Source organism: Conger conger, chromosome 6 (genome assembly GCF_963514075.1).
Source record: "Conger conger chromosome 6, fConCon1.1, whole genome shotgun sequence".
NCBI classification, from domain to species: Eukaryota; Metazoa; Chordata; class Actinopteri; order Anguilliformes; family Congridae; genus Conger; species Conger conger.
The window spans coordinates 55,948,936-55,962,032 of NC_083765.1; the positions used below are offsets into that span (position 1 = coordinate 55,948,936).

Consider the following 13,097-nt stretch of genomic DNA (forward strand, 5'->3'; position numbering starts at 1 on the left):
TATCTCCCCATTGGTGAGATCAGAGCTGGCTCAACTCAATAAATGACATACGTGGTTGCTTATTTGGCTGCCAGGGGACCCCAATTATTTTTAAAAGTAAGGGCCTTGCTCAAGGGCCCAAATGCAGTGTGGAGCTAACCGTGGCTACGCCAGGGCTTGAACCACCAACCTTCCAGGTCTCACTCATGTACCTTAGCCACAAGGCTACAGGCTGCCCCCTATGTACTTCATAATGGTGGGTTAGATGGCCCTCAAGATCAAATCAGTATTATGACAGGACATCAAGGAAAGGATAGTAATATGCTTTGAGTAACGACGCAAGGCTAATTTATGCTTCATGACATGTCAATGCCCTGTGATGGACTGGCGACCTGTCCAGGGTGTATTCCTGCCTTTCGCCCAATGTATGCTGGGATAGGCTCCAGCCCCCCTGCGACCCTGTTCAGGATAAGCGGGTTAGAATAATGAATGAATGAATGAATGACATGTCAGTGGACACAAACGATGCAAGTTTGATGCTTTTGGAATGACGAATGTCCTGTACCTGCAGATTTTTGAAGACTGAAGTAAGGTGAGGATAGTAAGGATATTAGTAAGTAATATCCATGGATATCTATGGTAAGGATAGTAGTTTACTACTATGCTACTTGTTTTTATGAAATGTTTTGTGTACTTAGCTAGCTAGCAAATTGATCAGATGTGAGGAGAAGCTGCTTGTTATAGTAACAAAGAACAAATTAAATTAAAGCTTGCTTGATTTGATTGAAGGCAAATGTCAACATTGTGGTATATGTAGCCTTGGTTGTCAGGCAGAGGGACTGCAAAGAAGAGTGGTATTTTATCATACAAGCTAACTGTGCTAAGCCCCAGGCCATCAACTCACCAGTGACAGGAGGCTCTCACTAAAAGCATAGCTTTTAAAGTTGGCTACAAGGTTAATGATAACACGGAGGAGAAGCTTCCAGAACTATTGTGGTGAACAGTTTTTTTTAAGATGTATTTTTACCTGAATGTCTGGTAAATAATGGCTTTCTTCAGCCAGAAAGAAGGCGGTAATAGCAGAAGGAAATGACTAGCATGGCAGAGTGGGCCATTTCCAGGGGAGTGGATCTGGATGTGTTGGATAAAAATAATGCAGACCGGCTCTTCTTCTCTATGACATCATACGTATGCAGTGCATGAGAAAATAGTTTCTGTCACCGACGACAGGTCACCCGGGTGTCCGGGGGAGCCAGCGTATGATCAATACTGACACCTTTGTGGGAAGAATCATTACAGGCCCAGTTCAGAACAGTACTGACAATGGTATAATGTACAGCCACAGGTATAAAGTACATTTGTTTCAATGCTGTAAGGCCTAGCTGGGCTGCCAGAATGAGTTCCCAAGCCATAGAAGGACCCGTAGGGTGTTCAGTGTGAGATCAATAATAAGCGCTATCCTAGATAAACTGTCTCCCAAATCCATCATCTATCCCACAATGTCTCTGACAGAGATGGGGTGGGCAGGCTAATTTGCAGTTGGAGATGTGTTAAAGAAGGAAACTGGTCCCATCTAGTGGTGGAAATAGAAACTTCTTTACGTTTAACAAGTTTGTTTTTCGGGCAAAAAAGAGGCGCGTGTAGAAATAGGCCAGCATCCTGGTTCAGGTGCAGCTAAACTGATTACTGAAGCAGTTCTCCCAGAGACACAAGAAAGGGCTGGCCACTGTGAGTGTGAATGAGAGAAAGTAGGCCATTACTATCCTTCTGGAAGCAGTTATACACCACAGCCGTTGACCAGTGCTTACCTGTAGAGTTATATTTCTTCATCAGTCTTTAACCTTAAAATAAATGGTTGTCATTTATATAGCGCCTTTATCCAAAGCGCTGTACAATTGATGCTTCTCATTCACCCATTCATACACACACTCACACACCAACGGCGATTGGCTGCCATGCAAGGCGTCGACCAGCTCGTCAGGAGCATTTAGGGGTTAGGTGTCTTGCTCAGGGACACTTCGACACAGCCCGGGTGGGGGATCGAACCCTCTGACTGCCAGACGACTGCTCTTACTGCCTGAGCCATGTCGCCCCCCACGTTTATATACAGTATGATTGTGAATGCTGTCTAATGTTAATATAGGAGACATCACATTAGCTTATCCAGAGTGACTTGCTTTAATATAAAACACATGCACATGTCTGACCAATAGTGCCAGACCTGGCTAGTAACATTCCCAGACCTGGGAGGGAATGTGCTACATTCTTTGGATGTTGTAAAGAAGGTCCAACACATTGCTGCCACATGGAAGGGTAATTGGTTTTAAAAGTATCACCCTAGGCGTTTTGCAGTTGAAGTGCTCTGACTGAACCCTCTGTCAGCAACCAGAATGAGGGGTCTTGCAGGACGGAGGATTTGGGCAGGATATACCGCACCTCAGATTTTAGTGATAGTGACAGTGTGCCATCCAGCTTGATATATCCGTCTGGCAAGCAGAGACGCATAATCAGTGTCAGATAGGGAAAAGGAGAGGTATCTCGAAGTATCATCAATATAGAAGAAGAAGAAAAGAACCATGGAAGAAAAACTGTGGGAAGATTTGACATGCATGTAAAACGAGGGGGGGCAGGGAGCAGAGCCTTGGGGGACACCTGTAGGAAAATCATGGGGTCTGGACAATTCCTCACCCCAGCCCAAAAGGAGCGTCCACAGAGGTAGTATTCCACCCATTTTAGAGGTGCGTGTGAGATTCCCGAAGTGGTCAGGGTGGAGAGGAGGAGCGCATGGTCAACTCTGTTATAGTAAGTGCTACAGAAAGATCTAGAAGGCTTAAGACAGAAGATACTACAGCTCATTGAACTGCTTCACTGAAGGAGACAAGGGCAGTCTCCATGAGTAATAATAATAATAATTACAAGCAACAATTGACTGGGTCCAAGCAGCATTCGGAAAGTACAGACACTTTGATGGAGGAAGTCAACACTGGCACTTTGAAACTACGCAGAAAGGACCCTGGGCAGATTTGAACCTGGGACCTTCTTGCTCAGAGGCAACTGTACTAGCCACTGGACGACCGTGCAAGCAGGGATTTTTGTCACCAGCAAAATAAAAAGTGAAAAATGAACCATGGCAGAAAATTTATGAATTGGGTTATCCATTGGGACTAGGACCTTGTCGGAAACAGCTTCCTCGCTGACTATTTCTTTAAACTGTTTTTTAAATGCTTATATAGATGGACTGTATGGACCATTGTTTATGGCACAGCATACATATTTTCAAGTTATTTGGTAATTTGCTTTACAAGTTTTCTGCACGGTTTGGAACAACAACAAAAAAGTGATAACTTTTATCAAGGCATCTGGGGGAAAAGGGATTTTGATTCTAGCCCAGATGGTTCAGGAGTTATGGGCTAAAACATAAATGGCTGCATTACAGCACCATCATGGGGCCAATAGGAGTCATTGCAATAAGGTGGAGTAACTGAATCTACCTGCCAAGTTTCGTAACTCTACAATTTGCAGTTTTATCCCATTCACTTTTATCAAAGTAAAATAATTTAAAAACAGAACAAAAACAATGGAGTTACAGCACTTTGTGCTTGGACCCATAATATTTCTATTTAGCTGATGCTTTTATCCAAAGCGACTTGCAGTTGATTAGAGTAAGCAGGGGACAATACCCCCTGGAGCAATGCTGGATTAAGGGCCTTGCTCAAGGGCCCAACAGAAGTGTGGATCACATCATGGCTACACCGGAGCTTGAACCACCAACCTTCCGGGTCCACTAGGCTACAGGCAGTCCCCTCAGGTGATGCAGACATGTATATGCAATGGTGAATAGTGCCAGAAAAATCAGGAGAACAAATTTTCTTTTGATATATAAAAAGGTATTTTGGCTCATTGAATATCTCAATATTTTCACAGAACATTTTTGTGGTAACTCAGAAAATCTGAGTAGTTCAAGTCAATATTAAGAATGATTTCCAAGCCTTCCAAGATGCAACTGGAATAATTGACACACCTTCTAATGGTGGATGCCAGGATATCCAGGAAGCACAACTTGTCAATGTAAACACAGAGCATCCTCAGAGCAGTCCACAGTCCATTACTCCCGAAATCAGAGATCGATTTTCTCATGACCACCAAATGAGTTGCGGCTTTAGGCAATAATGCCTCAGTGCTGAGCCTGTCAATAACAATTTCTGTAAAGCTTAAATACATTCTGCATCCCATTACTAAAACTGTATGTCAAATATCAAGTTCTGAATCACAGAGAAATAAACAGGAGGGCTTGTCCAGAGCCTTGTGAAAGCTGTCAAAGGTTTTTTTAATAATCATGTCAAAAAATCCAAGTTTAATAACAACTTTTGTTCATCTACACCATTCGGGAGGTAACCCTGTTCCTGGAGGGCCAGAGATGGTCCTGGTTTTTGCTCTATCCAAACCTGTAACTACATAACTGGATTAATTTTAATTATTCAGGTTTAATGAATGCAAACCCAAATAATTCAGCATGCGGCGTTTTGCCATTCTGAATATTCAGGCTCAGACTTTCAATCATCCATCAAACTCTTTTGTTCTTGCTCAGATGGAAGAAAAACAGAAATGCCACTGGCACTCCAGGACCGGGCACTCATATCCCTGATCTACACAGTACAAAATGGACACATTGTGTTTGAGCACAGAATTAGCTCCTCGGGGACAGAAGTGAATTAAACACTGGCTTTCATCAAATTAACGTCCATTCTGTTCAGAACATAACACTGAAGGCAGTGAATTTGAATGCGAATCTTGTGAAATCAATAGAACTATTCATATGAAGTCCTCATCTTCTGCAATAAAACAGTGGTCTCAGAAGCCCCTGTTGAATTGATGTAGTATATAGGTCCTTTCTTCCATGCACACACAATCAGGGATTCTTGCAGATACTATGTCTGGGGTAAGGAAACGAGTGGAGTTGAATTTTACTCTTTTCAAAAGTCTCTCCTTCCCGTCTTCCTGTATGGGCTGTCACAAAGACTTGGAGGGATGATGCCTCATGTCATTTTTTGTATGGTTATTATTAGAGAATGTATTTCATTGCGGTATTTCAAGTGACATCATTTTTTAAATTTCTTTTCATCCTTCCATCAGTTTTTCATATTTTTTTAATCAATTTCCAATTAAACCTTGCATAGAAACAGATAAACAATGCAGAATATGATGAAGACACAGTGTTATTTTCAGTACACTTTTTGGAACCTTGACCTTTCACCTCATGATATAATAAGGCTATTCCGGAATGCCTCTAGATAAGACTATTTAGTTTTGTCTGGTGCTACCCACTGGAAATACATTACACAAGGGACTCCCTTCTTCTTCACTTCTGCTCTTTCATGCAATCATATTTTTGAGTTGGGTGTGTAGCTAATCACCTATAATGTTCAACTGTAATTTGAAGCATCAAATAAAATTAATTAATTACATTACATTACATTACATTAATAGCGTTTAGACTAAGCAATGCAGGGTTAAGGGCATTGCTTAAGGACCCAACGGCTGTGCGGATCTTATTGTGGCTACACCGGGGATCGAGTCACTGACCTTGCAGCTCCCAGTCATGTACCTCATGTACCTTAACAACTACGCTACAGGCCAAATCACACTAGACCACACTCTTTAGTCTTATAATGAGGCTCATTTGCTGGTGCATCCACCTGATGCATTGCTGATCTCATTGAGCTGTATGTGAGAAAATTTCCTGTGATTATTTCAGAAATTACATAATTTGTGTTACTTTCCATTTCTGGGGCAAGCTGAAAATGGCAAATCAGGAATGTCAATATCTGTCTTCATACATAGGAAACGTTTGTGTTGCCTTTAATTCACAACAGAAGCAGTTGGTGAAGATGATTTTCCATTACCCAAATTTACATAGTTATTTCTGCTTAATAAGCGGACCTTGAGTTAAAAAAACGAGTGACCTATGGAGGAATTTACTATGCATCCCAAAAGCCCCTGCTATGTCTATGGCAATGGTGTGCACTTTAATTAGATGACCTGGATGCTGATACTCTTAACTTGTAAAATATTATTGAGGCTATTATGATGCAAGGTTATGCACTATGAATTATGCATGCCACTGCAAATACCACGGCAATGCTATTGGACATATTACCATATGCCATATATTTTATATTATAGCTGAAAACTTAATGGCGCAAAAACAGCCCTTCACAAATTTATCGCCGGATTTATTATCCAGAAAATAGCAATGGTTTAATGCATTATTCTCCCGTTTTTAGCATATTTAAATTACACTACACTTCCAAAATCATTGACCTTTAAAACTTATAAAAGTGTAGCCTAGCTCATAGCCCACCACCAAGGCAAATAAATAAAATACATAAAACACAATACACTCATACCAACACTTTTATTAGGATCCTTCTTTTGATTTCAAATCCTTTATCTTTTTTCCAATGATTATTCTTTTTGAAACAGTACAATGCGAACATGTTCATTTTTACACGTGAATTTGGTCGACAACTGTAAAACAAATCAGATACAGGAATCATCATCATAAGCATCTGACATCATCAATGCAGGTTTCAATACATCAGCAAAAAAGAATGCCAGAAACCGAGATTAAACATTAAAACACTGAATGTAAAGCTGTACAATTATACATATATATATACAGTACACTTTCTGGGTTTGGGTCCAGTGTTCATCTCCCAAAATTAGTGACAAATATCATTTATTGCACTTAAAAGAAAATATGACTATGATTAGAAAGCATGTACATAAGAAAATGCAACAGACAAGGATATGCAGGCATCTGTTGGCTGGTTGTCTGATGTACAGTATATTACACTTGTGCAGTCTTTTCTATTTATTTATTTGAACTGTAGCTGACTGAGAAGAGACATTATTCATTGTTCAATCATGTTTGGCTAGAGATTTTAGATACACACTGAGATCAGCCCAAGCTGAAAATTACTTGAGTGGCTATTTTCAAAAATTGACAAAAGTAGATTGTGAATCAAACTGTTACAAATGTACTGATGTCAGAAAGAAACGGACTTGTGAAATGCATCTGGATTTTCAACCACAAATTGCACTTATTATGTTGTTGATGGTATGTTTATAATTAATCAGTAGGCCCATATATTTGACACAATTGGATATTCCGTCATATAAACTGCAATGCAGAGTTGGACCTATATGGTCAGGTAACACCATATACCATGGTAGGCCTCTGCCCAGACTATTAGTGTACCGTTTTAGACTGTATCTATGAATACTGAAGGCATTCCATTAGACAGCATCCCTTTTTAAAGTACTGGCACTGCTTATGAACATGTTACATGTCTCAAATGATCCCATTGGCTAGCGCATTAGACAGGAGTACAGAGGAAGATAGAGGCCCAAGATTGAATTGCAAAAAAAACTAAAAAACATCGCAACATCTTCAGTGTGGCAGTATGTTGGCCTTAAACCACATTATAAAGGGAAGTCCAAAGATTTAGGCGAGGTATTCTGCAGACTTTGGTGATGGCAAAAGAAGGTAACATTTTAAACAATTTGGATTGCCATGCACACTTCTTCCTGCTCAGTCTAGACCATAGCAAAGTAAATATTTCATTTGCAAGCTCATGAGTTCATGGCTCCATTGATATCTAGGGTGAATACCTGTTCCAGTCTATTGTGCAGGAACATCCCTCTAGGACACAGAGAGTCCCACTTTCTAAATAAAATTATAAAATGACACATTATAAAACCATGTAATTCCATACATTTATTTATATTTATCAATTTTAAACACAGCACAGGGCCACTGGCAACCACCTTCTTGTTGTGATAGTGAGCGTTTCTATGGAAACAGTCCTATACTGCAACTGCAATATGCAGTTTGCCCCAATCGAGCAGTCAAACATCTTAACTAAAAGGTAGATGTAGCTAGCTGTCTATATTTTGGGTAGGAGAGTGGACTGTGCTAAATATAAACTGGCCTGTAGCTTCAGTAACCGGGAATGGCATATGCAGCCTACACCTGGCTGATGTCAGTGCCAGGTAAACCTAAGAGCCAAGTGCACGTTTCTCAGAGAGGGGAACGATGTGTTGCAGGTGGCTCTGACCATAAATGTCTATTTATCTTTTTTAATGTTTATTGAAAGTAGGCTATGTATTGTAAACATACTGAACCATGAACAGTTAGTCGAACTACAGTTGTGCTAATATGCAGATATTTTTCAAATCTGGGTACTTCCCAACCAAAATGCTATGCATTTCTAATTTCTGCATACATTATTTAATTCAAAAAAATTGCATTTTTTAGTTTTTCACATTTTATCTGACAATTGCATAACATTCACTTTGATATTTGAGGTCTGGTGTTTTATACCAGGAACTGTCTGTGTCATTCCACTCAAGAATCAAATGACCAACACCTTCACTCCTGAATGTATTACCTAGCTCTAACTTTCATTTCAATATCGTTATCAATGCTTTCAAATGATAAAGTGCATTCAATGATTTTCCATTATACGTTCCAGTGCATTAACATAAAAAATATATTCATACAAAGGACATTCACAATTCAGTGTAATGAATCCACATTTCTGAATATAGTTTCACTATGGATGGAGCTCAGTAGCTTTACCAGTTCAGTGGCCTTCCAGTTTTTTTCGATTCCCACCCCCTTACATACAAAAGGCCCTTATGTCAAATATCCAAGGGTTACATGCAGCAGAAGCATTCGTCTTTGATAAATACATGCCAATCACTTTAAAATACATATGCAACAGATGATTATGCTCCGTAACAAAATGGACTTGAAAATATTATCATTCAATTGTATATGACTGAAAGAAAAGGCCTTTGATTAGCTGTCATGTATATCACCACAATAGCAGCAATTATGGATACTGGAATTTCTAGAGACATTAATTATGTCATGTTCAGGAACCATTCCTCAATTCTCCACAAATATGAAAGTAAACATATTATAGTGCACATCTTCAATTTGGGTTAATTTGAACAAACTTTCGGGAATTTGAAACTGTGAATGTTGGTGTAGCAGTATGAATGAAAAAGTTAACTCCAGACTCAAAGATATACTATACTATGTATATATCTATGGTGCAAAACTGCTTTCATTGTCACTCAGGGGGACTGCAGAGACAAAGTGACAGTGATGTAGTTCTATTCACTGCCGATGTGTGAGGTCTTATATACGTGTGTATATGGCCTGGTGAGGGATTTATCACTGGGTGTATTTATACCAAATATACAATCACATTGTTCAAGCTTATTCCCATGTTTTATGTACTTTACATCATGCTGATGTTGATGACAATGCTCATGATGCTATTGCTAATGATGTTTTGGCCAAAAGGCTCACTGCTTGCATTAATTAAATGCCGTACCGTTACCAATGTTCCTAATAGTGCCTAGTCCCATCTTAGGACCTCTACATTCGATGTATAAGAGTGTGTTTAACATTTAGCCTTTCAATGAGAAATATACAATGAACCAGTGGAAATTATCCAAAAAGCCAAAACGACAAAAAACTGAAAGACAAATTGAGACAAACATAAAAATCAAGAAGCATTTGCCCACCTTGGGCCATAAACCTGATGTGCGTTCAAGACAGCAAACATTAAAATTTGAATATGTTGGCACACGTTAGCTGTCTGTATCGGAATGACTGTATCATAACAGCCGACTATCTAATTGTAAACGTTTGTTCTCTCTGCGTTTTCCCCATCAACAGCCATTTTTGTTCGCTGGGCACTACTTTTCAAGCTGTGAGCTAACGTTAGCTAACATTAGCGCCAAACAAAATTGTTCTTTTTTTTTAATGTTAGCAAACGTTGTCCATCTGTATCTGTATGGCTGTATCGTAACAGCCAACTATCTAATTGTAGACTTTTGTTCTGTCTGCGTTTTCCCTGTCAACAACCATTTTTGTTTGCTGGGCACTACTTTTAAAACTGTGAGCTAACGTTCGCTAACATTAGCGCCAAACGGAATTTTTAAAAAAATATGTTGGCGAACATTAGCCATCTTGAACGCAAGTCAGGTCTCCAGCGTCACGGTACACACACACGTCGTACGGCCTTCAAGTCCCGGGGGGGGAGGGGGGAGCATTAGACCTGGAAATCGAATATGTTGGTCTGCTTCTTGGCCAGCTTGGCCACCTCCTCCCGGATGGCCTTGACCAGGGCGGTGGTGGAGATGCTGCTGAGGGAGGTGTCGGGGGTCTCAGCCGTCTCCGTCAGGCTCTGCTGAGACGCGGCGGTGGAGGGCGTGGGGGGAGGCTCCGGCCCGCTGCGTGTGGAGGATGCCTGGCTGTACTGACGCGGGAGCACCAGGGGGCTTCCCCGCGGGTACTGGGGGTGAGGGAAGGCCTCTGCATACCCCGGCAGGGGCACCTATGACAGCCGGCGGTGCAAACATCACTACCCGCTCGCACCGCGTCTCGCCAAAAAGCACAACACACAAATACACCAGCAACTACTTTATCAGTATAATCATCAGTGTAACAGTTTGTAGGGTAAATGTTTGATCTTGTGCCGTTATAGTAAGTAATATATAAGTTAATGATTTAACTTCTTTAATAAAAGGGAAAAGTAGTTTTAAACTGTAACTGAACTCACAATACAATAAAAATAAGAAAGCTTGGTCACTATTTATAACAAGTGTAATTTCATAAGGTCTTCATAAAATATTCATTGAATCTTTATGAGAATGGTGTTATGACTTTACAAGGCATTCATAAACAATTGCAATGCTTTCTCACGGCTGACATACAGAGATATAGCAGATGAAAACATATGTACGAAAACACGATATATCACGATATGCCAGCCATCAAGCACAACATTGGTTTATAATAGCTTTATAAAGTGACGTTATGTTATGTTTACGATAGGTAGTAGGTATGGTTTATGAACTTACACTTCAAATAAAGTGTGACCGAAAATTAGTGTTTCGCTATCTGAAGTGAGTTTAAAATGAGCTGTCAATTCAAACGGAAGGTTTGAACTTTGCCATGAGTTGTTTTTGATCTGGGTATGAAATGTGTGTGATTTTTCTGACAGGTAACAATAACAAGACTCCAAAAAAAAGATGGTATTATGATCATTAAGGAAATGTGCTCAACTACCCTGGTATTTTGCTGCATCCACTCAACGCCACCGATAAATTCAGTTCAGCAAATGGTTTCTAAATGACACTGGTTCTGCAAAAAGACACTGCATGAAGGCATTTGGTTGAAACAAGCAGACAAACAGGGAAAAAAAACATTCCGTACATACAAGGAGGCAAGTGCAGAGGGCAGGTCAATTTGGCATTACAGGCATATTGGGAGGAGGAGTGGGGGGAGGGATAATGGCACTCTTCTGATTTGAAGAAGAATCAGTGTAGAAGAAAAGCGGGGCAGCGTGCGGGGTGGCGGGCGGGCTTACAGAGTCGGCCCACTGGTGCGGCACGTCCTCCGGCTCTGGGGGGTAGGACATCCAGGAGGGGCTCCGGTAGGAGGAGGGCGGCGTGGGAACAAAGTAGCCCGAGTAACCGCCCCGGCTGGCTGGTATGGCGTACACTGCTGTTATTGGGTTTCCTGCAGCGACAGACACTGAGATCAGCCTTCCTGACAACCGTGCACCTGGTCACCGTCATACCGTCTCACTGCTTCAAGAACATTATGTACACGCAAAGTTATTCCATAAAGGGAACTATAGGTACATTGTGGAAACCCAATTATCTTGCTGTATAGTCAACTTACTTCAGCTCTATGCAAGAACAACCCAGATATGGAATAGAGCCGTTTCATAATTTTACAAGGGAGTCAGTGAGGTCTAAAGAAATTCGATTTTTTCTAGCACCTCTGTCCAAAGCCACTTATTACTATATGATATGATTGTCTATTGAATGCACTCAAGCTGCTGTAATTGGAGTGTTAAATGCAGTGTTGGAAAAATCCCAAATTATTTGGTAATAATCATTTTATTACCAAAACTAATAAAACATACATTTTCATCACCCACACATTTCAATAAGAAGACAGGATAGCATTCTTATTAAAACAGGGGAGAATACTTATTAAAAAAGAGGAGCATTTTTATTAAAGCCACGATTTCTTTTTTTTTATTTATTAAAGCCTGTTGGTAACACTAAAGCATTTAGCACTCACCTGAGTAGTTTGAGACGGACTGGTCCGTTGTGACAGGAGGAAGGGGCGCTCTAGTGACTGGCACATAGGGGGCGGTGTTGCGCTGGCTGTGTGTCTCAGGGATGGAGGACTCTGAGGTCCTGGCCTTGGGGCCCATGTCAGAAGTGGAGCTGGGGAGGAGGGGAGGGGGTCAAAAAAGAATAGAGCTCTGAATGTTGTCATATGCATCACCCACCACTAGATGGCACACACATCTCACATAAGAACTGGGCTAAGGGAACGGCGCCCCAAAAAAATTTTCATTGCTATTCAGGTCAGTCTTGTTAAAACTGATTCAGGATTCAGAAATGCACAGGACTTGTGTATGAAATCATCCTGGACCTGCCACATTTACATTTGCTGGAATAGCGTGGCTTGCATCCACAAATAAGCTTAAGGCTCAGTACAACCCACCATGAAGAGATACTGGCATGAGCTGAAGTGGGTCCTTACCGCCCCAGGGCTGCTCCAGAAGCAGGGCCTGTTCTTGGGGGTATTGGGGGCGGCGAGGACCCCACAGCCATGTCGGGAAGCTGAGTGAACCGGAAGGCCTTGAGAGACAAACCCAAAACAGAGCTCTTACTACTTACCTACTGACAAAACCAGACCAGAGCACAGCAACAATCTCAAACATATGATTACGTGAGTGATTAACAACAATAGGGCAGAGGAGAAACATTATAACCCTGGTGTAAAATCCAGCTATGACCAGCTTGAAATACCCGCTATCAGCTGTTTCAAAACCTAGCTTGAGCTGTTTTGTTTTTTTTCAGCAGGGAAGCCTTATGAATGTGATTTGATGTAATAGTAACATCGTTTTTGTGTTGCATACAGCAACCTGCAAGGAATTATATTTAAGTGTGTACTGTCATTTTATAGGAATACATGCGGACAATCCGAAACATGTAGAAGTGTTCCATAC

The 13,097-nt window shown here is 40.9% G+C and overlaps 1 protein-coding gene across 1 annotated transcript in view; it reads right to left on the reverse strand.

The window, feature by feature from the left end:
* Positions 1-6,375: 6,375 nt before the first annotated feature.
* Positions 6,376-13,097, reverse strand: part of LOC133131608 (UPF0606 protein KIAA1549L-like) — a 38,858-nt gene continuing 32,136 nt past the window's right edge. Inside the window, exons 19-22 of the mRNA XM_061246980.1 lie at positions 12,629-12,726; positions 12,158-12,306; positions 11,433-11,584; positions 6,376-10,397 (exon numbers count right to left, since the gene is read on the reverse strand). Of these exons, the coding sequence (XP_061102964.1) occupies positions 10,113-10,397; positions 11,433-11,584; positions 12,158-12,306; positions 12,629-12,726 (684 nt within the window). The 3' untranslated portion in view covers positions 6,376-10,112. The remainder of the gene's footprint in view (positions 10,398-11,432; positions 11,585-12,157; positions 12,307-12,628; positions 12,727-13,097) is intronic.